Source organism: Thalassophryne amazonica, chromosome 11 (genome assembly GCF_902500255.1).
Source record: "Thalassophryne amazonica chromosome 11, fThaAma1.1, whole genome shotgun sequence".
Classification (NCBI taxonomy): domain Eukaryota; kingdom Metazoa; phylum Chordata; class Actinopteri; order Batrachoidiformes; family Batrachoididae; genus Thalassophryne; species Thalassophryne amazonica.
This window is the reverse complement of record NC_047113.1, coordinates 45,914,820-45,941,888: the sequence shown is the minus strand read 5'-3', so window position 1 is coordinate 45,941,888 and position 27,069 is coordinate 45,914,820. Positions and strand designations below refer to the sequence as shown.

Here is a 27,069-nt window from a genome sequence, read left to right as displayed (position 1 = left end):
TGGAGTTGCAGCCAACTTGGCACAAGTCCAGAGACTACACTCGCCGTTTTAATGCAGTGCGCGCGGTGACACCTGTTGCTCGCAAGGACAGACTTCTTGCTGCAAAACCCGCAGCGCCGCACGTCTCGGTAATCGGAGCCGCAGAAATCCGTGGCCGCTGACAGAGGTTTATATATTTTTATATCACCGGAGGTGAAAGACAATAGATTTTCAATGCGACACCACTCAAACGGGCGTATGAAAAAGTCCACAAAAATAATTTTCAAGCACAAATAAAAGAAATGTGTACTCACCAAGCGTACCGCAAGACAATATGAAGTTTTAAAAAGTAGATCCTTCCGTATAAAGACAAGAAAAAGGTGCAGATGCAAACTGACGTAAATCCACAAATTACAGTTGGCGCACGCAATGCATGCTGGGAGAGGGTCTTGTCCCTGACGTCTCGGCAGCGTCCATGATGAGAGGGACAGTTTGCGGAGGGCTAAATGTTAGCTGTAAATTTGTCATTTTCAAATGAAGATTTCTCCGTTGAATAACAGATCTGGGCTTGCAGATTTACTTTACTACATTCAGAAGGATCTTATGTGTAAATATAAGTCATTTTTTTGGTCCAAAGATCTGCCTGCATTTATTTCAATGCAGGTCTACTTTAAACATTTACAGTATGAAATTGAAATGGTTTATAAAATTTGATCACAGTGGTCCCAGAATCTGTTTGTCAGGTTGATTGAAATGGCTGAATGCTCTGATGGCAGCCGACTGTACCCTGAATTTATTGAAAGAGGAGTGATATTGGCAAAGCCATCTGTTATGTTTTATCAATAAAACTGCTTGTCCGACAGAAGGAGGGGAAAGAAGCAACCTCATATGTGATCAACAATGAGTCATGTAATGCTTACTTCACACAGTACACTTAACATTCTAAAATATACATATATACATACATAGGTTTATACAACCACACACACACACACACACACACACACACACACACACACACACACACACACACACACACACACACACACACACACACACACACACACACACACACACACACACACACACACACACACACACACACACACACAAATATTTGACATACCTTTTATTTTGGCTGTTTACCTCCCTCCCTCCCCCCAAAATAACTGAAAACATGAAAACTGTCACCCTGAGGGTGACGGGTATCTTGCCAAAAGATGATCAAGAGAGACTACCACGAGGAATGACCACCATAATGAAGAACTGATGGGCAAAGTCATTCATGCAAAATTTGGAGGCAAAATTTCAAAATTGCAACCAGAAAGTTGTTTTGTTGAATTTAGTGTTTGACCTTCCTGTGACCTTTGACCTTAAGCTTCATCCTTTTGTGTGCTGAAAGGTGTCTTGCTGTGAGTTGCAAGAGTCAGAGCGAGTTAAAGGTGGAAAATGCAATGATTACCAAAAAAAAAAAAAAAACCTGAAACAAACAAACAAACATACTGAGTAACACACCTTGCAAAATCTTCGTTTTTGGCAAGATAAAAACAAACAAATAGACATACATACTGATAGTTCATGGGCCAAGCAGGTTTTTGGTATCACTTAAGGGGAAAAAAACAACACTTAGAATCCAGCGTCTGTGTATCATGGCCTACACAAAAAGCTATAGCCAGGTAGGGATCAATTAAGAATTACACAGAGGTCAAACTTTAAAAATGCTCCAATCATGTTGAAAACTATATAACATTACTTGTCTTATTATAACGATTCTAAAAAGGTATAGTTTGGACTATCTATGACAGAATGTTCTGGAGTTATGGGGTCAAAACAGCAAAAATGATGACAAAGGTCAATTTCAGTTTGTACAGGGGTCAAATATTAAAGTTGCTCCAATTTCAGTAAAACATTATGCAAATTATTGTTTGGGTTAATAGGGTTTGGGTTAATAGGCTTAGTTATCATGTTACAGGGTAACATATGTCACATGTCATAGAATTCAATGGATACTGACCTTGTTTGACCTTTACTTTGGAGACAAAGCATTCATCACAGTCAAAACTATTTCATTTATTGATCCTTCTATTTCAACCAATAATTTGCATCATTTTTTGCTGAAATTGGAGCAACTTTAACTTTTGGCCCCTGTACAAACTTTACTACTTTTTACAAACTGAAATTGACCTTTGTCACCATTTTTGCTGTTTTTACCCCATAACTCCAGAATATTCCATCATAGATAGTCCAAACTATACCTTTTTGGAATTGTTATGACCAGACAAATAATGTGATATAGTTTTCAACATGACTGGAGCATTTTTAAAGTTTGACCTCTGTTTAATTCTTCATTGACCCCTACCTGGTGACAGCTACCACCCTGGGATGGGTATCATACATTTTTGTATAGGCCATGATACACTGAGGCTGGACTCTAAGTGTCGTTTTTTCCCCTTAAGTGGTACCGATTAGGTCAAAATTCATGACTGGCTTATGGACTATGAGTAACATCTTACAAAACTTCATCTTGGCAGGATTAAAAAAACAACACTGTGCCAGTAGCGTCAGTTGATTGACAGTTTGACAAGGATGACCTCTGCTGGTGGAGGAGGTGAAGCGACGGCCATGTGACCTGTGACGTTTCACTTCAGTCCTGCTAAAAGGAATTCTTTTTTTTTCAGGGAATGTAATCCTGCTGCACACTGAGGGATTCACGGCGGCTTCCTCAGGAAGTCCCATAGGTTATTATTATTTTTTAAAGCCTGTTTTACCCACACGCTTTTTATTTTTTTCCACTAGTTGACTGATTGAGACTCACGATGTCTGGCGAGAACACGCAGGAACAAGAGGTAATAATAAAACTACACAAATATCTGAGCGCGGTCCTCCTCGTGTGTGTATCGTTACTTTTTAAAGACAGTATTTAATATTTCCGTGTATGAAAAAGTGTACTTTGTAGGAGCTGTGTTTCGCTCTGAAGTTTCCTACAGTTTAGCTAGCTACACCAACCATACCTGAACGAAATAGTTTGAGAGTGCAGAAGTTTGTTTAGGCTAGTTCTTAAAATGTTTTTAAAGTCTGAATTGCAGCTTTTAGTTTGCCCATTGTGCACTTGATGAAGCCTGACAGAATAACATACATAAGAACTTGTAGAGTTCGTGGCGTGTCGTATATGGTGACACCGTCGATTATAAATAGGCTAGCAATAAATACCAAAAGCACCACTTGAGTGAAAATTGAGTACAACACACTGTCTCTACGCCTTTCTTTCTATAAACTAAAGTGTCCATCTATATTACTTAAATCTTCCAGGGAACCTTATCATATTTATAAAGATGCTTGAAAATGTATTTTCTTGTGTGTTTGTGTTCTGTCAGGAAAAACTGACTGTTCTAATTGACTAAATAAGTTTTCAGTAGTTGTCAACCCTCCCACGTTGATACTTGGTTAGAGCTGAAACATTTAGCCAGTTAAAGAATAATTTCACATTTTCAACCTGCCATAACATCTGCCATGATTTTGAAACGATTTTTGTTCCTGCCTTCAAGCAAAAATGTTTTAAAGGGTGCTTACCTGTTGGTTTTCAGTCAGTTAAAACTCTGCAACAAATTTACACACATAATTTTGTCATTTCCCATAATACAATGCGGTGCTGCACTAAGGCACATTGGAGCAAAGTCGGCTATACTAAATTATATAACGGCTGAGTGGATTCTTGTCATTTGATTGGCGCTTGTATGTCACATGACATGGATTAATTCATCCCATTTGTTGCATTGTATTCAGAGCTCGGTTCCATTTAGAGTGCAAATTTGGTTCCATACGTTTGGTACCATTGCACTCGCACGTGCAGGACCTCGTGCACACGCGCACATGTGATCACACATACGCACGTGTGCACACGCGCACATGTGATCACACATACGCACGTGTGCACACGCGCACATGTGATCACACATACGCACGTGTGCACACGCGCACATGTGATCACACATACGCACGTGTGCACGCACGTCCTTGTGTGCAAGTGCACGCATACTCGTGCGCGCGCATGTGCACGCATACTCGTGCGCGCGCATGTGCACACAAAACCAATCCACTGTGCTGCCTGGAGGCTGTTAGCAGGAAGAGAGAACAAAAACTGGACTCACGTGATTTATTTATTTATTTTTTTTGCTGCACTGAGCACGTATGCAGTCTTATTTTTGTTGTTCACGCATGCACAAGCGCCGACCAGGTTGCGCGTGTGTTGTGAGCGCGGGGGGACACGACTCTCCTGAGACATAATTTGAGCTAACTGACACTGCTAATTCTTGTAAGATACACACACACAACAAATCCACTGTGCTGCCTGTTAGCAGGAAGAGAAAGAAAACCTGGACGCATTTCTGACGTGACTTTTTTTTGCTGCACTGAAGAGGTACAGCTGGACCGAGCTGGTTGCATGGACACGCGCACGGGACAGCGACATGATTTGATTGAGTTAACTGATGCTGACACACACACACACACACACACACAGACACACACACACACACACACACACAAAATCCACTCCCCTGTAAGCCGTCTGGATGCATGAAGAGCTGCTAACATGAAACGCTGATGTGATTTTTGGCTGAACTGAAGAACTACACAGTGTCTTCTTCTTTTTTTTTATTTTTATTTTTTTAATGGAAGTCCCAAGTCAGTGCACAGCATCACTGGACTACACGTCACAGTGGAACACCAAAATGTAAGTCCCTTTTCTGTTGTTTAGAAATTAATAAAATATCAAATGACAATGATCTATTTTAGCCGTTATATAAAACAAATACTGTTTTTACATTCTTTCAATGGTATGAATATTTAATTCCGTGAAAGCCTCGTTGAATGGTTTGTTCCAGCTTTCACCTCATGAAATATTCGTACCATTGAACTCATAAACATTCATTATTATCACTTTACCGGGGCATTGCTAGGCCGGTATCATAGATTTACGTAGACAGTATCTGGCTATACCTGCCCGCTGTGCGTAAACAAATGACGTCATAGCGCGCGCGCAGCCCAAGAACTGTCCGCAGAGGGGAAAAAAAACAAACTGTCCGCAGAGGAAAAGATGAAAAGGCGAGAAGTGTGTTTTGGTCCCAATATGGATATTCCGGATGATTTTCTCATGGATAGTATGACAATGAACAGCAGCTAAAGCAGCCAGCTTGATGAGTGAGAGCAGTGCGCGCCAGACAGCGCGAGACACGACAAAAGTGAGCCAACTTTTTATGTACGCCTTACGTGTTGTGTATCTCAGTAAAAAGTGATAATAATGCAAATAACATGCTGTTGTAGTGTGGTATGCATTTTTCTGAGTCCCTCCGTCCATCCCGTCGCCCAAAATGACAGCTATTCGCCCTCGTCTAACTCAGGCGAATAGCTGTCATTTTGAGCGACTGGGCATGGACGTCGGGCCTCTTGAAAATGCATACTGCCCTCCAAAAGCATGTTATTGTATTATTATTTGTATAATACGTAATGAAGTGAAATGGGGACTGATTATAGTGAAACGGGGGTAAAGCGTAATGAAATGGAGTAGACTGACTCCAAATATGATTCAATTAAGTACTCTTTAAAAAAATTTTTTAGCAAAATGGGGACTGATAATAACAAAATGGGGTAAAACGTTACGAAATGGAGCAGACTGACCCATTGACTGAAGTTTCATTTCTTGAACGCCAGATGGCACACCTGCCCCTATTACATGTACTGAACGCATCTCACAAAAAACAAAAGCCAAACATTAAATGAAAGTACTTATTTGGAGTCAGTCTGGTTCACTCTGGTTCATTTTACCCCCATTTCGTGATTATCAGTCCCATTTCCTCCATTTTGTATTTTAGTATGGCCCGAGCAAAGTTATTGGAGGAGTTCCACTTCTCTCTACTGATATCCATCACATCATCCTTTCTGAGTGGAGTTTACATGTTCTCCCTGTGTTTATGTGGGTTCCCTTTGGCTTCCTCCCACTTCCAAAGACATGCAGGTTTTGGGAATTTGTGGCTCTAAATTAGCTGTAGGTGTGCATGTGTGTGCGAATGTGTTAGATGTCTTTATATAACACCTAAATTGATCCTTGTCATTTGATTGGTGGTTTGTATATCACGTGATGCTACTTACTTGTTCCATTTACCCTACAATTTTGGTTCCATGTTTCACAATATGCGGTGTTTTCGCAGTTGTGAATCTTGCGCCATCTCACGGTCCGTGTCTCGTGCAAGAGATCAGTTTCAGCAGAATTCCGGTTTAGGGCACAATGTAACGTGAAGTGTGGACAACAAGACAACATCAAAGCACGGCAGAAGTTCATCACAGGTGCTACATCTCCTCTAGATAACCCTCTGAACTTGGGCGAGCATGTCATCATCATAATCGCCTGTGAATTCGCTGGATCAACGCCGTCCATGTCCTTGTTAGTCATTGTTTGTGTGAGACGTCGGAACTCTGCTGGCACTGCAGTGCATTCTGGGAAGCACAGGGGGCCGCCAGGGGCATTATGGGAAATGTTAAAGTACAGAATTACATACTGTGACCACCTTAAGCCACTTTCACACTGGCCCAACGTAGAGTTGCGTAATGTGGCGTACCAACTATGCTGAGCTTATGCAGCTCCACGCCGAGTTTATACAGCCCAAGTGGCAATACGCTGAGGGACACAAAGGGGACCGTGAAATGGATGCAAAAAGTTAAACATGTTTAATTTTTTCGAGGACTTTTGGTGTAGAGCTCTGGATGCAGTGCTCCATGCAAGTCTACACAACACTTCGCTACTGTACACCGCAATTGTACACAATCCTATGCCAGAAAAATCCTTTATTTTTTTTGTTTTTATCAGTACATACCTGCATTGCTAGATCTGCTATTTTCCTGACATTTAGGCAATAGATCCAATTAATTTCAATAAAATAAAAATTGAATACCAAAGTCATTTAGTTGCAACCATATTTTGTAGTATTCTTCAAAAATACGTTTCCACTTTAATCTTAAGTGTAGCAACAAGTCACCATCTTAGGGTGTGTATACATATTTTACATGGAAGCCTTAATAAGTCAGTCATGAAGACTGGAGAGCACAGTGCATGGTTGGTGGTCATGCGCTGGCACATAAAAGCTTTGTTTCCAAGGTTCCTCACTTTGTCAGTATGATGTATAACACATGAACCTAGGCTAAGCGCTAGGTCATTGTGTGGATATTTAAAATGCCCCATATATTTTTGACAGGATTCTGTAACCTGTCACAGGGTGATATGTTGAGCCAGTAAATGGACAACAGTGTGTTAGCACCTTCCTTTTGTTACTGTTCCATGTTCAGTGGAAATGAGGCTAAATTGTAGAAAAGAGGGCGTTTAAGGAGTTTTTATTAAATTGTCAGGTTTTCAGGAATGGAAGACCTTTGTTGCGTAATCTACCCTTGGCTGGTTGCTTGTTCAGTTTGCAGTACAATGAAAATACCAACTTTAAATTGTTTAATTTCCTAAAGTAACACATTTATCTCAGTTGATTTTTTTTTTTTTTTTTTTTGTTAGAAGTGAGCTCCCCCGTTGCTTTAGGACCTTGACGTCAAGCTAATTTCTGGCTTGTTTGGACTGTGCTTCCTTCCTCCAGAAAGAATGTTGTTTTCCATAGGATTTGCTTAATTTGTGCGCCCCCCCCCCCCCCCCCCCACACACACACACATATAAGTACACTTAAAAGTGCATTGGCTTTGATGTAACAGGCTTTTACAAGAACATACTGGTAGTTGATGTTACCGCTCTCTGTCCTCCTCCCCCCTGTCTCTCTGTGACTCATGTGGGTGTTGAGCTGAAATAGTTTGGTGTAGTTTTACATTCCTTATATAGCCTCTGAGGAGTAAGGAGAAGCTAGCGCTCGCCTGTGTCACAGACGTGTTGAGTTTGCCAACACAGGGAATCTGCTTGCCCCAGCTTACTGGCTCTTTCTGCCTGGTTTGGGCGACCAGCCGGTCCTTAAGGACAAGGTAGGTTTGCATGGTGGCATCAGGTAGCTTGCTATAAGTCACGAAGAGCAGTGACACCTGGGAGTGTGGAGGAGGAGGAGGAACAAGATTAGGGGTGCAAGTACTGATGTTAGTGATATATCTGTACCTCACTGTAACTAATTGAGCCCCACAGCCACAGTTGTTTTTAAAATTACCTGCTCTTGTTTTTGTTTTAGTACAATTTTGTTGAAATCTGTTTGCATGATTTCACAACGGAGCTATTTTGCAAACCATAGATGGTGGCTTAAACTGGGATTTTGCAGTTAAACTGACTGAATTTCACCATAAATCAGTTTCATGTATAAATTGACATAAATTACAGTGATGACGCATGTGTGTGTGGTTAGCCTAGTTAACAGCCAGGCTTGTGCCTTTTTTGTTTACTCAGTCTTCACTATGTTGTCATAAACCATTTTCTCTTGTAGGCCATAAGTACTGTATTTAATTGTCATTACCCTGCATTTAAATACCTCTTTTAGCATGCAGTGATGTACTTTTAGTATATTAACATTGTGACCATTATTATAGCATTTATTGTGCTCATGAACACTGCTGTTCATATAATATATAATTCAAAGATTTGATTAATATATTATTGCAGTTGTTAACATTATCAGACCAGTATCTATCTTATCTATCTATCTTATCTATCTAATCTATCTATTCCACAGAGCACAGTGTCATCTCAAAGGAAATTGTAGTGCGTTTGAAGCCTCACAGTAACTTCTTGATCCACCCTTTGTCAATCTTGAACAAACTTTGTATATGCAGTATTTACAACCATCATTGGCACCAGTTTTGAAATCAGGGTGAAATTTTCGAGCAGTTAAAAAAAATTTCATCCCGGTTCGCCAAATCAGCGTGATTATACCGCCACTTCTAGGTGTTTGTGGTCTTAACTGGTTCAGACATCTTTAATCGGGGTAGTCCAAGTGAGTACAGCTTGATACTTGTTTGAGTGTGCTCCATCAGGGTAAAAATTTTAAGTAAAAGCAGTATTTGTTGTGGTTCTGGCTGAGAAGGCAGCCGGGTGCAGCTTTACTTTTGTTTTTGAGTGGGTTGCCAGGTTTGTGCTTTATAAGCCAGCCAGTTGCCAGGTCTGCACTTTATAAGACAGCCTGATAGTAGACATGCCATTTCATCCTGTTTTTGCACCTTTTACTGGATTGTGGGGGATTGTAGAATGGTTTCATGTGGAATAGTGGTGTTAAATGAATCTACAACTATTTTGATTGTCATGTAACAAGGCCGGTTTAAAAAAAATTTTTTTTTGTGAAAAAGTCACAATTCTTTTTATTTTTTTCTATTTTAAATAGACTTATTGATTTTTATTTATTTATTTATTTTTTAAATAGACTTTTTTAATTTTTATTCACGCTTTGAAATGAGACTATACAAATAATATAATTTGTTATAGGCTTTATTGAAATGTCAAAACATAAAGGTGCGCATACAACATGTAGAAGTACCATTAATTAATGGTACTCATTTCATATTTTGGTGATGTTTTAAGTACTGATTTATTAAAAAAAATCATTTTTGGTGTGTGTTGTTTTTTTTCTTCTTTTTTTTTTTTTTTAAACAGTGATTTAAATCATACCATCCCTGTTGAGTAATGATTTTGAGGATATTTTCTAAAGTATCAGTTCTCTGATTTCAGCTTCTTATATATGAATATTTTCTGGTTTATTTTACTATTATTATTATTTTTTTCTCCTCTCCCCCGTCTTACTTTATATATTGTGCTTGCTTTCTGGTAAGCCTCCCTCATTAGCTATCGCTCACTGTTGTACACATCACGCTTCTTCTCCATTTCAGCAACCCTGAATCTGTGGTCAACTTTTTGGTTTGTTGACGAAATCAGTGATTGTATTTTATATCACTTGCACCTGGAATAACTTTGTTGCACCTCCTCAACCTGGCTTCGCCAATGTTAGTCATATTAAGCCAAGAGGCACTGACTAGACGACATCAAGCCAAGTCTTTTTCTGTTATCCTGTCTTTTTTTATTATTGTATTTATTGTTATGCATTTGTGTGTTATTAAATTCTCCTTTTGTGGAAAAGCCCGTCTCTGTATAAAGTATTGAAATTATTTCATTCTGAGGATACCAAGAGTGTGGCATTACAATTCTCTTTCATCATTAAATTAATTAAATACATTTCCTACAGTTCTTCACTGAAAGTGTTCAGATGACTGCCTGGCTGTCATAGTTATCATAATAGCGGTGTTTTCTGTCTTTATTTGTAGGATGACACTGATACACAAAATGGAACAATCAGATTTTGGTGCAGTGGATATCATTTTCAGAATTATAAGTCACACATTTTTCTGTATTTATCAGCTCTTGGGGATTTGGGTTTTTTGTGCATTATTGTAATGTTCTTTTATTATTATTGCATTTATTCTTGAAGTTTAATTTGTTTAGTACGCTGATTCCTGGAAAAGCCCTACATAAACTGTTGTTGTTGATGATAGTAACAACAACAAAAAACTCATAATTTCTCCATTAAGTTGCACTGGAGTATAGGTCACAGGATGTCCCAGACTAGTGTTTAAAAAAAAAAAAAAAAAAAGCCTCCGTGAATTGTACTCTACAAAATAAAATTATAATTGAGTGTAGCTGTATTGGAGTGTCACGTATTATGATAGGTTGGCTTCAAATCCTATTTCCTGTAGGAACTTTTAATTAATATCAATTTTCAATTTATTTTAATTTATATAGCGCCAAATCACAACAAAGTTGCCTCATGGCGCTTTACACAAGTAAGATCTAACCTTACCAACCCTCAGAGCAAGCACAGAAAAAACTCCCTCTGAGGAAGAAACCTCAAGCAGATCAGACTCAAAGGGGTGACCCTCTGCTTGGACCATGCTACCGACACAAATGACAAAACAGTTGCAATACAATATCCAGGAAATGTTGCTGGTGCACAGGACATCAGTTTTTCCAAAGCAGACACCACACCCATCTCTGGATGGAGCCGCACCTCAGAAGAAAAACAGAATCGGGCATCAGAAAGACAACAAATACAGTATAATTTGTCAGCATTAACTAAACAAGAAATTCAAAAGAAATACTAAGGTGATCGCCAGCCACTAGGCTTCAGCTTCACTAAAAGACCCAGAATTTAGATAAAGTTGAGGCAGCAGCCTGCACCGTTTCCTAATAAAATGGGTTGAAAGAGTAAAAAGCATAGTAACATCCTATGCTAGCCATACGAAAGGGAAATTTTGTAATTAGTTTAATTACAATTTCTCACAAACAAGAATTGTATGGGTTTAATTATTTTTTTTTCTCTTAAGTGGACTAGCCGTTTGCATAGTACGTGTTTGTTTTTATTGATAAAGCATGTAAACAGCCTACAGCTAGACTTGTTGGATGCAGCAGAAAAGGATGCGTGACCATTGACCTAGGGAACTTTTACCAGACGTTTAAGTAATCAAAACCACGGTTGTCTCCTTTTTTCTTAAGGCAATGAGTGTATACTCTGTAACCCTCAGCGGCCCAGCGCCTTGGGGCTTCAGACTGCAGGGTGGCAAGGACTTCAGCATGCCCCTCACTGTGTCAAGGGTAAGAAACTGTTTTTCACATCATGAAGATTTTTTTTACAGCGTTGCATTTCCAAGACTCTAGCTGTGTTCAATAAAGGTTTGGTCACCTTAGTGTCAATATTTGAGTATTTCCATGTATCCTTGTTTAAGAATATATTTGGGACATTAATAGAGGTATTGTTGTTTTAGTTGTCTGCCATGGCATGCTGGGTTTGAAGGCAATAAAAATATCACAGTGAGACTTTCAGCTGAAGTCAAACGGAGCAGGAATTACAGCACTTTTTTATGTGTGTTTTGTTGGCTATTATAGAATATCCTTTTTTGGCCTAAAGTATTGGGTTGTTTCTGCTCTATGCTTTTGGGCATTGAGAACGAGTTGTGAAACATTTGGCTGAATGTAATCCAATAACATGTCCCATGTTATAACATGTAACATGTTAACAATTCCTTCTCCTGGTTTGGTTATCAGACTGTGGAATCAGTTCCACAGTCAACTTTTCATGCCAGTGCCACAATCAACTATTCCACTATGCTTCACAAATGAGTTGATTTACTTTGGGTCATGAGCACTTCTCCAAACTTCTCATCATTTTGGCACATTGAATGTTATCTCATCTTTGTTGTGCTTCATGAATGCCTTCCTGTTTTTGAGTGTTGCCAGTTAGGTCGATTACACTTCCTTATCCTTTGGACGGGGGGCAGGGTTCTTCATCTGGCCAATTGTTGTGAAGGATTTTTATTCATCAGGGAAAACAAATTAAAATAAAATGCATTAAATAGTTGGTCTAGCCATGCCTAATGTTCTTGCTCTATGTGCAGCATTTGGTTTGGGTTTTCAGTGTAATTATGTCGTGTTTCACTGATGACAGCTGTGTAGAATTGGGGAATAACTCTGATTTGCCGACGTTCATGCTGGTTATACGGTCGCAAATTGAGGTTTAAAAAGGAGTTATATGGCGACACGTTAGCGGAGCCATAAAAGAACTATTTGCCACCATATAACAGCACGAACATCCACAAATCATCAGACACAAGGGGGTTATTCCCATTTTAATTCAATTCCATCGTTTGCACGGTTTATTTTTCTGTAGGTAATTCGGTCGGCAAGGCTTACCGTCGAGCGGAGTAATCCATCAAATGTGAAATGGTAATTCTGTATCAGAATCCACATCAATACTTTCATATGGTAGCTTAAATTCACCCATTTCGACGGCAGCATCAGTGCGTGACTTTCTCTCGCTCTCAGTTAAGAGAGCTAACAGTTAGCAGCGCGTGCAGCTGGTGTTCTTTCAAATTGTGCATCTCATTGCATAAATCGACAGTTCCACGTCCCGACAATATTGCTCATGCGCAGTTGCGTGGAGGACAGAAATGACATCTTGTCAGAACACCAGCGAGGGCGTGGAGTAATACATCCAAATGTGAAACAGTCAAATATTTTGCCACCATTAACCCGATATTATACTGTCTGAAATCTCACACTATTAACCAATCAGATGTGCGGAAAAAATGTAATTGGATTAGAATTCATATTGATAGATAGTAGCAACAGATTCTAGTTGCGAAAATGACATTTGAAATCAACTCTAGACCTGTTTATTTGAAATCAACTCTAGACCTGTTTATTTGTTACATGTAAATAAGATGATTGAATAACACACAGCTGTGCATGAAATGAGTGGGCAGCCAGTTAGTTTTCTTCTTTTTAAAAGAAGGGGAGGGTAGAGCACCTGTACTGTTTAGGATTTGGCAATAAATGTCCTCAAATATGACAGTGGGCACTTGGAGCATAAAAAATGTAATTGCATTCAGTTTCTATATGCTAGCAGATGGTTAAAATAATCTCTTGGTCAAAGTCAAATATCTTTACGCTCGGTGGCAGGTTATTTTTGTCTATTTGTTGATGGTCTCTTTTTTCTATTTCATTTTCTTCTTACTCAGATTATTATGATATCAGCACTCACCCAGTTCATCTTGTCATTTACATATTCATGTCTATAATATCCTCTATCACAAGGACACGCTGTCATTTGCTTTGCAGTGTTTTGGATGGCTTCTACCTCGACACTGAATTTATTTTCAAATGCTTTGCAAGTCACTGTTCTAACTGAAGAGAGCAGCAACAACTTTCCAAGCCTTATAAGTGCAGTGCTGCTTTGCTACATACACATCCAGATTTTTATTTAGATGCATGTGCACACGCAAAGTCATTCCAACACTGCCGCCAGCTATTGCGCACACTTATCTGGCATTCTCTTGTGCATTCATCATTTTCCATTTGCGTTGTTATATTACTACCTTAGAGGCTGAGATGATCTTTAAATGTTTGACTGATTTGCATTTGTTAATTTGCCTGTTTTGCTTAATATTTGGTGTTTTCTGTTTGAGTTGATTAGGAATGAATGGGTATTGGGCAGTAATGGAATCTTTCATGCTTCGCTAAAAGTTACTACTCCACATTAGCGTAAGCATTCAAATGCACAAGAAGGAACTGGGTGCTGTGGCACAGTAGTCTGGCATGTGTGAATTCAGGTCCTTCAGAAGTGAGGTCTGACTCAGCATCTCGCACTGAATGTCTCGAAACATGTTTCCCAAGACATTCATCTGTTCTGCCTACTCCTGTCTGTTCGCCTCACGTGCTCATGTCTCTGCCTGCTGCGTGTCAGTCGTCAACTGCTCTTCATAGGCCCTTTAGTCTTTCCATTCAAATGCAATCCTTTTACTCATCTTCATGGTCCATTTCCAGCAACAGGTCTTTTATTTCTTTTGTCTCCACATGGACTCTAGTTAATTTCTGCCTTTTCTGCTGCGACAGGATTTCTAGAGAATAATATAACATGTTAGCAAGAGACTTCTTTTATGGGTAAATGCAGAAAGAAAGTACATTAATGACAAACACAAATAAGTTTCTACTTGTTTGAAATAACTGTGCAGCATTCCTGCCTTGAACAGGCCGTGTAAAAGGGCCTGTCGTCCGATTAATAGTGTGCTCTGTTTGTGCGATCTTTGAGTTTCTTCATCCAACATTCGCATGCATAATTTGTACTGGAACAAAGATTGAGATGAAAAGCGGACAGTTTGTTTGTACAGTGTATTTTAAGTTACTTCACATGAAGGATTGTGCATAGAGACGGCTGATGTCATCCTGTGGTGACGGCAGCAGGAATCACCTGCCTTGTTGGTGCATGTTTTGCTCTAAGGCAGGCAGAAACAGAATGCTCCCCCTTGGATGTATGACAAGAAACATTTCTTCTTCCAATAAAGAACTGAGCAGATGTAAAACTTTGTATGATGAATGGCTGAAACCATAGTAGGATTTTATGAGGGATATCAAAATAGCATTAAAGGACTTTCAGTCTAGCCAGATTTCGGTTGAATGTTGGGAGGTGAGTTAGAAATCTTGTCATGTTGTCTAATCAGGCGGCTCAGGAGGCTACTTTCCCTGCAGTCCATGTACATTAGACCTTGTGACTGTTTTCTTGCTTGACAGAAATATGTTTTTCAATTTCTACAGTGCAGAGGATTTCCCTGCTAGCTGGTCTGCTTCCATGCATTAATAAATTTTGTTAGACCCCAAGTTATTATAAGAAGCCTGGTGTCACATTGAAAATAGCTCATATTCTGAAAGAAACAGCATTGTTAAGATTGGGAACTTAACGGCTGGATAGTGGCTAATATCTGTGGTGCTCGTTCGAATAGTGTAGACCTCAGGGTGCAGGAGTAATAAAGATGTGACAGGGTTTCTCCCTTTGCCTCTCCGCACGATTATCATAAAAGACTGGACAGTGAATCACGCAGTCACAGAGAGTGGAAACGGCCCATTGAGGAGACATAAAACCCAAAGATATACAGTATCTCAGTCAGTGCAGGGTTTGGCCTACACTGACTGCCTTCCACTGTGTGGGTTCAGTGGTGGGGCGACTTCACTGGCTTGTAGATGATGAGATAAGCATGTCTGTTTAGTGAGTCGGTTAAAAAGCAATTATGCAATGAAAAACACGCAAAGTGACTAGACAAAAGGCTCTGAGGACAGCTGAACTGCAATAATACTGGAAGAGAGAACTCTTGGAAGATCTATGCATTTTGAAGGGCTAAAAGCAGTACCATGTGTATATACGAGGTCTCTTAGATAATAAACCGACCCTTTTATTTTTTTTTTTAACTATATGGATTTGAATGACGTGCGATTACACCAATCATGCTTGAACCCTCGTGCGCATGCGTGAGTTTTTTCACGCGTGTCGGTGACGTCATTTCCCTGTGGGCAGGTCTTGAGTGAGATGTGGTCCCGCCCTCTCGGCTGAATTCCTTTGTTTCACACGCTGCTCGAGACGGCGCGCGTTGCTTTATCAAAATTTTTTCTGGACCTGTGAGGAATATCCGAGTGGACATTATTCGAGAAATTAAGCTGGTTTTCTGTGAAAAGTTTAACGGCTGATGAGAGATTATGGGGTGTTTCTGTCGGTGTAAGGACTTCCCACGGAGCGGGACGTCGCGCAGTGCTCCCAGGCGACGTTGTCTGGCTGTTTCGAGCTGAAATCATCCTAATTTAAGGTTCTGTTGACCCAGGACGTCGTGAGAGAACAGAGAAGATTCAGAAGAGGCCGGCATGAGGAGTTTATGTGGACATTCCACTGTTAAAGGTAATTTTGTAATGAAAGAACGTGCGCGCAAATTCGCTGAGTCGTTTCTGTGACGACTCGGCAAATCTGTGTGCGCCGCGACCAGAAAAACACCTCCGTGTTGAAAACCATTTGTAAAATTCAGGCGGCTTTTGATGGCTTTCAACAAGTGAGTAACTGAGAAATTGTTTAACAGCTTGGGCATGTTCCAACTTGCCCGTTAAGATTTCCAACGGAGGTGTTTTTCCTGCCGCGACCCCCCGCGGTCGGGTCCAGCCCGACATGCGACTCTGCCCGCACGTTCTTTCATTACAAAATGACTGTTAACAATGGAATGTCCGAATAAACTCCTCATGCCGACTTCTTCTGAAAGTTCTCTGTTCTCTGACGACTTACTGCGTCAACAGAGCCTGAAATGTGGAAGTTTTCAACTTGAAACGGCGAGACGCTGCCGCCTCGAAGCGCAGATCGCCGTCAGGCGCCGTGGACCGTCCTTAAAGCGACACTACCAGACCAAAATCTCTCATCAGCCGTTAAAATTTTTACCGAAAACCAGCTGAATTTATTGAATGGTGTCCACTCAGTTGTGCCTTACAGTTTTGAAAAAATTTTTATCAAAGAAAGCAACAGTCTCTGAGCCATTCTAAACAATGAAAAAAATCGACGAGCGGGTGGACGACTCCTCACTCAAAGACTGCCCACAGGCGAATGACGTAACCGACAGGCGTGAAAAAACTCTTGCATGCCCACGAGGGTTCAAGCATGTCTGATGTAATCACACGTGATTCAAATCCATATGGTTTTTGAAAAAATAATAAGGTCGGATACTTTTCTAATAGACCTCGTATAAGCAAACATGTAGTGGGTCTTGTAGTTATTTTGTTTATGGTGTGATGTCATAAAACATTCTTGATCATTTGCGCTCTATTTGTTGTAAATGAGGATTGGATTGACTTTTGGAAAGGTGTGATGTTGAAATGTAGATGTCCATGCAGTATGAATGCTGTGTTTCCTTCCTGTGTTTGTGAGCCAGGAAAGCTGTGCTTTCTCAGCATTCCTGGCATTTTTCTAGTATCCACCCTGTTGCTGGCCACAGAAGATCCTCTCATCTCCTTGTTTGTGTGTGTGTTATATCTTCTACAGACAGATTTCTCTACATATGATTTGCTGTGTGGTTAGTTTTTCAATGAATTCAAAAAAAGGAAGGCTCTGCCAAGAATAATTTTCTTTATTTGATTTACCATAAATCCACGCATTTCGGCATTGTCGTCTCTGCACAAGTTTCTGTCGCTCTCAGCTGACAGTGCCATAGTGACACCTGCGCAGCAACACGGTCAGGGGGTGGAGTAACACATCAAAGGTGAAACGTTTTTAATATTTTGCCACAGTCCACGTGGTATTTTACGGTCTGAAATCTCACACGATTAACCAATCAGATTTGCAGAAAAAATGTAATTAGATTAGAATCAGATTTTACTCTCTTCAACAAAAGGAGGCAGAATATTCAGCCATGTGGTGATTTTCTTTCTTTGTTTACTTTTTAAATGTATTTTACAATCTACACATTCCAAACAATGATTATGGTGCATGAGCATTGTGAAACATTTCGATGGACCAGCAAACCCCATCGTAATGTCATGGTCAATGCTGGCCGTTTGTGTCATTGATTTTTGTGTGCATTTTATATATATATATCTGTGTGTGTGTACAGGTGAGCCTTGTTAACTCGCTCATGTGTAAGTTGCGATTTGGCTTTACTCATGGTTAAGTTGTGGACCCTGAAAATTTAGATTACTGGTTAAAAGACTATTTTGATTTGACGTTTTTCAGAAGGGATTGTCAGTGCAGGCGATTCTGGACGATTCAGTGTTTTTGAATATGACTTTCCTCTTTAGATCCTTATAGCCGGCCAGCCTAATCTTGCTGTCTTATCAACATCTTGATATACCGCACCTGTGAGGTGGGATGGTTTATATCGGCAAAGGAGACGTGCTCACTAACACAGATTTAGACAGATTTGTGAACAATATGTGAGAGAAAGAGGTCTTTTGCGTATGTCGAAAATGTTTTAGACCTTTGAGTTCAGCTCATGGAAAATGGGACCAAAAATAAGTGTTGCATTTATATTTTTGGTGTGTGTGTGTGTAATATATACACATACAAAACCCAATTGCCAATCTGTGTCAGTTTGGCAGTTCTCAAAAACTGAGTGACCATGCTGGGAAAAAAAAAACAGTTGAGGGAAGCCACCAAGACAACTTTGCATTATGCACACTTTCTCAAACCAGTTGGAAAAGCTACACAGTGTAACTTTTGTCTGTTACATCACCAACTATACAGCTTCATGATGAGGTGGTACAGTGTATCTGGAAAGTATTCACTTTTTCCACATTGTGTTATGTTCACAGCCTTATTCCCAAATGGATGAAATTCCTTTTTTTCCTCAAACTTCTACACACAGTACCCCATAATGACAGTGTTAGATTTTTGTTTTTTGTTTAAGATTTTTGCTAATTCATTAACAAAAACAAAAAAAAAAAAAGTTGGCCACAAAAAACATGGAAATATCTTGTGTCCATACTGTCTGTAATGAAATGCAAGTCAAAGTATATGCACAGAGCACCGTGTTTCTGTTTTATTCACATTTTCCATATTGTATTAGGGCTTTAACTTAGAATTATTTTCATATTTAATTAATCTCTTTTATTTTCTGAATCAATTGATTAGTTGTTTGATCCATAATTGTCAGAAAATGGTGAAAACATGTCAGTTGCCCAAAGCCCAAGATGACATTTGCAAATGTTTTGTTTTGCCCAAAACCTAAAGATATTCAGGTCATTCTTAGAGGTGAGGCGTGTGGTCTAAGAAGATGAAATCAGAGAATTTGGACATGTCATAAAAATACTTATGATTAATTGGTCTATGGAAATGAGTGGAAATTATTTTTTTTTTTTAGTCTGTCACACTCTTTTTGAATAAATAGATAGGGTGTACGGTTTTAAAACTTTATTCCTTGTTCAGTGAACATCCTAGGTACAAGTAAAGCTTGTTGAAAGGATTGTCATTTTGACAGGATGTACCTCAGAAGTGCTATAAAATTAATGTTCATGACAGTCCAATTTTTTTTTTTTTTTTAAGTTAATCACTGTTTTAGGGGAAATGACTTTAGTGGCATTGGCTGACTGAACCATCTGAAATGGAATTTGTTTTTTTTCTACTTGAGTGTTTCCAACATTTGGCATAAAACCTTTTAGCTTTGGTAAGAATTGTTTTGTAAGATTACTTCACATCTGTTTCATAAACATCAAGGCATTCTGTCCAAAACTTAAGGGGGGCAACAACCTAAAAGTTGTGGGGCAAAAAACATTAGATATGAGGGCTCTGTTCAGTACCTGAATGAGTAAACCCTCTAAAGAAACAATATATTGTTATAATACTGTTTTTATTGCTGTTTTGGGCAACCCCACAGCTACTCTTATTATATCTCCCCTGGATCTGCTGCCATTTCAATTCCATAAACATGATGATGTCGTAACAATGAGTCTCCTGACGACCATCTGGTTTCTGTCAACATGTACATGCCACAGTGATGGAATTAAATGTTGCAAGGAAATTGCAGATGATGTCATGTCAGAAAGTCAGTGGGTAGATTTGTGAATGTCTCTACCACAGCTGGATGTGTCATCGAGGCTCATTGCTATTTCTCTGTGTACGTCTTTGTTTGAATCATAGGCTATTTGTTGGTTGAGCATGACTACAGAGAGACACACAGAGACCTTGTTAAGGGAGTGAATTAATAATTCAGAGATAACTGACAGATTGCTCACAGGGGCATTTTGTGTGTGAAAGTCTTTTGTTGTGATCAGTGTTGCAGTGTTTTTAAGGTGTCTTTGTGCCAGTTTTTCCCACTGCAGTCATTATGGGTGGCCACATACTTGCAGGTTTGGTTTTCCATTTCTCAGAGGGATATTTATGGCGTTGCATCAGCTGTGCTGTGTGAGTGATGTAAGGACAGACTGTCTCTCAGGCCTCAAGTAGCCATGAAAAGAATAAAAGCGAGCTGGTGCAGGTCGAAACCCTTAGGTTACATTGTTAGTTTAACCAAAAATGACTATGGGCACTTTGCTCACCTGTGATTCCTGTCAGGTTAAAAATTTGAAGCTGTTGGAGCTTAAAGGTCAATTTGGACCATTCTTTCAGACTATAGGATTCTAAAATGTCTTTCGCAGCTCCGCCGCTGCACACAGTGGAAATGGCTTGTTATACTTACCCTGCAATTATGGGTAGCTTCACTTTGAAACACGATGTCATGCAAGCAAAATGAACTGTATTTAAGTTCATTCATGCGTGACATTGTGACCTGGTTGTTTTGAGGTGCAAGGGGAAATGGCCACATAGCTACCACATTATATTGGTTCTTACGTCACTAAGGCTCCATGTTAGGTGGCTGCAGGTTGTTGTGAGGTGCAGTGTGTTGCATTCAGGAAGATGTTTTTCACTGTCTGTCGCGATATTGACAAACTATTAGAGGTGTCTGGTTTCTGTCTGACCCCTGCCAACCAAAGGTCTTAACACAGCAACTTTAACTGCTGCCTTCTCAAGTAAGGGAGCAGCTGCACTCTAAACCTGAGCCAGGACCGCAGGTGTCCATGTCCATCAGTAACTCGACACACATGCATAAAGTTTACTTACAGTGTCTTTATGGCTAAATGCAATCGGGAACATAAACTTACATACACCTTGGCTAAAAACATTCAAACTTAGTCTTGCCCAGCTGTGCATGTTACATGTTTTTGTCAAACAATACATGCATTAAGTCAGTTTGAATAGTGACTTGTTTCCGTATAAAGCAACCCTTACCAAAAAGTAGTATATGCACGTATGTTTCAAGTATACTTCTAGTTTACTTTTTATATACTTATCAGTACTATTTTTTGGTAAGGGAATTCAAAAAGTAATAGCTACAGTGTAGATTTATTTTGGTTTCTACCTATATTGTCCTGTGAGCAGGTCTAGGAATTGCTTGTCTCCGTGTGTTTCTGTCTGCTCGTCCATGTGTCTCCATGTAGTCTGTGAATTCAGCATCTTAACAAACATTTATAAGAGGACAATCTTGACTTTGCGTATCAAGGGGAAACTTGATACATAAATGAAGTTTCAGCCATTCATCCAAAACTGATTTTTTAAAAAAATGCACGACTTTTTGTCCATGCGATCAGCTGTAAATGTTTAAGATTTTTGTTTAGATTTTAGAATCGTGGCTTTGTCTGTAGTGGATGAGGATGGATTGTGTTCTTAAAAGGTGCATTATGTCACATTTCTATTTGATGCATTCAGCTCCTTCATTAGTTCCTCCTGTGATTCTGGTTGACATTTTAGAATAAATAGTTGTTGATTCCTGGACCCAGATATTGAAAAGGTTTAATGTGGGTTAGATCGATCTGGATTTGTAAATCCCATGATTTGCTATCCAGGAATACTTAATCAGTCAATCATTTTTCAAAGCAACATTGGATTTGACCCAGATACAGACTTTTCAGGATTACTAAATCTGGATTATCAATGCTCTAAAAGGGACTACATGTCACAGTGTTGGCTACTACTATCTATGTAAAGAACAGCAGGTAGAAAACCCAGAGTGAGGTCACATGAAGTGTTTCGATTTGAAGAAACAAACTATTACAAACATTAAAACAATTCAAATATCCCATTACATTTTTTTTTTCTTTTTACTGACCCATAACAAATAAGTATACAACCTCAAATCAGAAAAAGTTGGGCCAACATAGAAAATGCAAATTAAAAAAAAACAGACATGGGAATTCTGAAGATTTGTGGATTTCCGCAGATTGAGTGACCAAAATGTCTGTCTATGATTCGTGCAATTCCTTTGACGCGTGTCCGGCAGCATGGAAATTCCATGACGGCCATGGCTGTTATTGCCCCTCACTCTGGAGCTTTACAGGCTCCACGCATTTTGGAGTTGCTCCGGCTCCTGTTGAAAAAAAATAAGCTGGCTCCCTGCATGCTCCTGTTTTGAAAAAAAACAGAAGTGGTAATAATAATGAATAATAATGATCACTTCTTCTCATTTGTCACCTGACAGAGAATTTGAACAGAAAATCTTTTTTCTAAATCTGACTTTATGCTGCAGCATGTTGTAATAAGGTATTTATTTGGGGTGGGGGGGTTTAATTGAAACACTTTTCAGATAAAATAAAGTTGGAAGGTCTGGTCCCTACAGCTTTAAATTGCATGTGTGAAGAAGATCCATCAAATTGATGCACAGGTTGTGTGTGTGTGTGTGTGTGTGTTTATATCCAATACTGATATTGATCTTGATCACTCCTGCTAACTTGCATACATTGTGATCTAGTGGTTGAAATTGTGAATCCAAAGTATTTGCCGACTATTAAGTCTGTGTTGTCACTGCAGTATGCTGTCTTATCACGTCACCTCACATGGACTGTGTTATATCCTGTCCAATTTTATTTTTTGCCGAGGCCAACATATGGCCATCGGGTACTGCGAAAACCTGGCGTCCGTCTGTCTGTGTACAGCATAAGTCCAGTTCTATTACTGCCACAGTCTTCAAATTCACAGGGAATATTCTTGGGACACAGACCTTGGATAAGTTTAAAGGTGGCTAACCTTGATGTATATTAACAGGTTTAAAACGTTGCATTCTGATCCATTTCGTGCTTGAGTAACGCGGGTGACAGCCAATTAGAGTAGAGCTGCACTGTGACGTCAGTTGCCGGTTTCTTTAAAACCGCTTTGGTAAGCACTTCTCAAACCGAAACCGCTGATTTTGGGACCTGTTAACACCTCTGAACTTATTTAGAAGACATTTTATGGAGATTAGCATGGTGACATCACTTCCTAGTTTAGCGACTTGCTAACTGCTTCGTTTCCGGTATATTATGTAAAAACAAGCAAGAAATAAACACTTCTAAAACTAAAAATGCTGTTCTTGTAAACTTTAACACCTCTGGTGTCATTTATAAGACATTTTGTGGCCATTAGCTTGCATGCTAAATTTCGCTAACTCAAAGCTAACTTTCTATGGAGTTAAATTTGTATCATTAATATTAATACTTGCAAATGCCCAGAGGGTGATCTACAAATACTCCTTGATTTGCACATCATGAACAAATGATGATTTGATTTGAAAATGTACAAATAGTACGTAAGGTAATCGGATCATAATAATTAAACAACTGCAAATTATAAATAACACAATGCTTATATGGCCGAGGGTGTTTTAGCATTGCGTTATATTTTTTTTAATTTATTTTTCTCCTCGTGTCTCGGCTTTGAGTTCCTTCCTTGTGTGTTAACCGGCTGCTGGTTTCTTGTTTTTGTGAAGTCTCTCCAGGCGTGTGCTTTGACTTTCGTTTGCCTAGGTTTTACTGCTCAGTAGAATTTCCAAATGATTTTTTTTTTTTTTTTTTTTTTTGTCTTTCTGAAAAGCTGAATCATGTCATTTTCTGCTTTGTCATAGTTAAACAGGCATTCACAACTATACTGACTTGTAAAAACTGAACATTCCAGCATTCGTGAAAGTTCATGGAAAGGTGCTTTTGTGTAGCCTGTGCAAAACTGTAAAGTGTCGAGTACAACGTAGCTGTTGAACTGACAAAGCTACTTGAATTCTTCAATTTCAAGTACCGGTATGTTATGCTTTGTGCTTTACCGCTAGATATTTCATTGACCAGAAGGTGATTATTGAATTATAGTTGTCTGTGGGCCTGCATCAATTACAAGTTTCTTGTGATATAACTTGATCAAAATGTGCTTTTTATTTATTTATTTTTTTTACCAAATTTGAACTGGACATCTTACATGAGCACAGGTCTGGGAACTGACATTTGATCCTCGAAGGACCACCCACTCTACTTAAGAGGCATTTTTTTGATTGATCGGTATTGGATAAATTACCATATTTTATTGTACTGTATACTGAAAAAATTTGTGATCAGACATTTTCATTACAGTGGAAACAAGAAACTCATCATTTAAACTGCCTTTTTTGTTTTAAAAAAGTAAGAATTGGAAACTTCCTAACAGGGCTCAGTTACATTCAGAAAAGTTTGAAACAATGTCTGGTCACACTTAAAACTTTCTTTATACAAGCGATCCTGATGCCATTACTACGTACTTTGAGCTTTTCCTTATGTTGAGCTCCAGAAGTAAAATACAATTTCAGGGATTAAAGTTCTCAGTCGTCATGACAGATTTCAGTCATTGGGGCTGCCAAAATGCCATGTATTAGGTCAATGGAGATTAGGGATGGGTATCGATAAGATTTTATCGATACCATTATCGATTCCGCTTATTGATCCGATTCCCTTATCGATACGTCTTATGAATTTTTTTGTGTACTAAAAGTAGGCTTTACAGGTTTTCTATGTCAGTGGGTCAAAGAGCTTTTTCTTATCATGCACGTACTCTGTGGAATGGTCTTCCTGCTACTGTGAAGCAGTCTGAGTCTGTGGACATTTTTAAGTGAAGACTTAAAGCCTATTTTTATTCTCTTTCTTATGAATAGTTTTTTATTTTTTTTATCTGCTTTATTCTTTTACTTCTGTTTTTAATTATGTATTTGAATTTTTATATTTTTATTTATTTATTTTAATTTTATGTTGAAGTGTTCTGTGTGAGGTGCCTTGAGACGGCCTTTGTTGTGATTTGGTGCTTTATAAGCTGATTAAATTGAAATTGAACAACATTTTATTGAGTCTTAAATTAATATGAAATTGGTTGCTGGATCCTTAAACTCTGGACATAAACTCTACATGTTGGATCCTTGATCTCTGGACATAAATATAAATAAACAAAATATGTATTTTTTTGTCAAAACCATTTCCTTTCAGACATTATTGGCATGAATATCTTTCCATACATCTGAGCTGAGCTCTTGCAGCTGGCTGTGCTGCACGTCAGGATGAAATTCATAAAGAATGCAGCACTTCTCACTTTGGGAGGAAAAAACGTTTTTGTTGACTGTAGTTTCTTGTCTGTATTACGTTTGTAAAGAGGTGTCATTTTATTAATTCCGAGCGGACTCGGACAGAGAGCCGCGCAACGTTTGGAGCTGTGTCAACGGAAAGGAGGATGACTCTTGTTTCTTGACTGCAACAAGACAAGAGTCCCGGATAGTGACTTTAATAGACACAAAAGTGACTCACGATATTTTAATGGCTTTGAGAGGGGTTAAGAAGCAGACTTGCCGCTTCTGAAGGGCAGCGAATCAAAGAACCAGGAGCCAGTGGATCAAAGCATTGCTTCAAAACTTCACGCTTCAAAGTGGTGTCACGCTGCAGAAACTGTCGATTACAGAGCCACTACAGGGTCTGTAATCGACATAGAAAAATGTTCGCTTGTTCACTCGGTAAAGGCATGATATAGAGTGCAGGTGTCTGAAAAGTATGATTTGTATGTATGTGCCTATGCGTGAGAGTATAGCGTGAAGATGTGTGACTGTGTGTGTATGTATGTATGTGTGTGAACAAAGTGGTATCTTTTGTATATGTCTTTGAATTGATAAAATGTTGAAAGTTTTTATGAATGGTATATTTGAGGGGCGAGGTATGGTATGTTTACAGTATGAATAGTCTTTGTGCTAAATGGACTTTCTTTTCACTTACAAACTCTGTCACTTATAGTTAGACATCAACCTGTCCAGGGACTACAGGTGGAAATGAGTATTTTTGCTATAACCTGGCACAGTGCATCTTTCCTGTTTTTTAGGTCAATGTATTATTGTGCACTGTCCCTGAGAAATAAAATCATACCATACCATAACATGAGGAAGCTGAATGTTTCTGGTGTCATGATCTTTTGTAAAAAATAATCGATTATTGAAAAAAACATTATTTCCTGAATTCTTCTTTTCATGAAGGGCCCCTTCACACATAACATGATTTAAGTCGACTAGCGCACGAAGGAGGAATTGCATGCCATTTGTGAAAAATTGCCTCCAACACCTCGTACACCTGTCGCTACAACTATTTGCATACACCAGCGGGCTGAAAGACAGAGAGTGCCCTCTGAGAGCCCATTTGATCCCTCTTGCGGCAGGTGTCGGCCAAATTCCAGGTAACACACATGAACATCCAACACCAGTTGCCTAACACTTAGAAAATGTGTGGCCATTTGCGCTGTCAGCACGAAAACAGTTAGCAAATTATCACTTTTGAGCTGTATGTGAAATTGGTGTAAGTGCTCTCACGATTGTGGCGTTGCAAAAAGCAACATGTGGTTCATGTGTCTCATGCGTGTGCATGTGTGTTGCTCCCCCCGGCATGTGTGTTTCACGTCCCTCCCCCCTACACATATGGCGTGTGGGGGGGGGGGGGGGCACACTTGCATAAAATGCTTATATGTATGTACAGACATGAACACATGCAGGGTGGACAGCCACATCAGAGCGCACACAGCACGGGGAGGCGCCTCCCAGCTGCTGACCAGAGACACAAATGACTGCTCAGTGCACAGGACGTGTCACAGTACAAACACAGAGACCACAGCCAGGACAGGTATATTAATAATACTACACTACCTGCATACACAATTGCATAACAAATAACAACAAAAAAATCACATAACACAGAAACAGAGTGACATGTTGGTGTGTGTGCTGAATTGACAGGGGGCATGGCCACCAACAGCTGCAGCTGTTGAGATATCTGGTTCTGAATGTCCCAGCTGGGGAGCACATACCATGGTTGGACAGACATGACCTAACTGTCCACTGTGATGCGCATGTGTCTGCTTGCTGTCCTCCTGTGGACATAAATAAAAACATATTGCTGTTGTGATGGGCTGCAGTGAGCGAGCGCACATTGACAGGCTGCCCCAGGTGAAAGGGGCGTTCTGATCATAG

General features: G+C 39.4%; 1 protein-coding gene across 2 annotated transcripts in view; it reads left to right on the top strand.

The window, feature by feature from the left end:
* Positions 1-2,644: 2,644 nt before the first annotated feature.
* The window catches only part of pdlim7 (PDZ and LIM domain 7), a 94,804-nt gene continuing 70,379 nt past the window's right edge, over positions 2,645-27,069 (top strand). The window contains exons 1-2 of one of the 2 annotated variants that reach the window (XM_034181451.1): positions 2,645-2,825; positions 11,480-11,578. In XM_034181451.1, the coding sequence (XP_034037342.1) occupies positions 2,796-2,825; positions 11,480-11,578 (129 nt within the window). In that variant the 5' untranslated portion in view covers positions 2,645-2,795. Of the gene's footprint in view, positions 2,826-7,864; positions 7,984-11,479; positions 11,579-27,069 lie in introns of those variants that run through there. The other variant, XM_034181452.1, reaches the window with a different exon arrangement.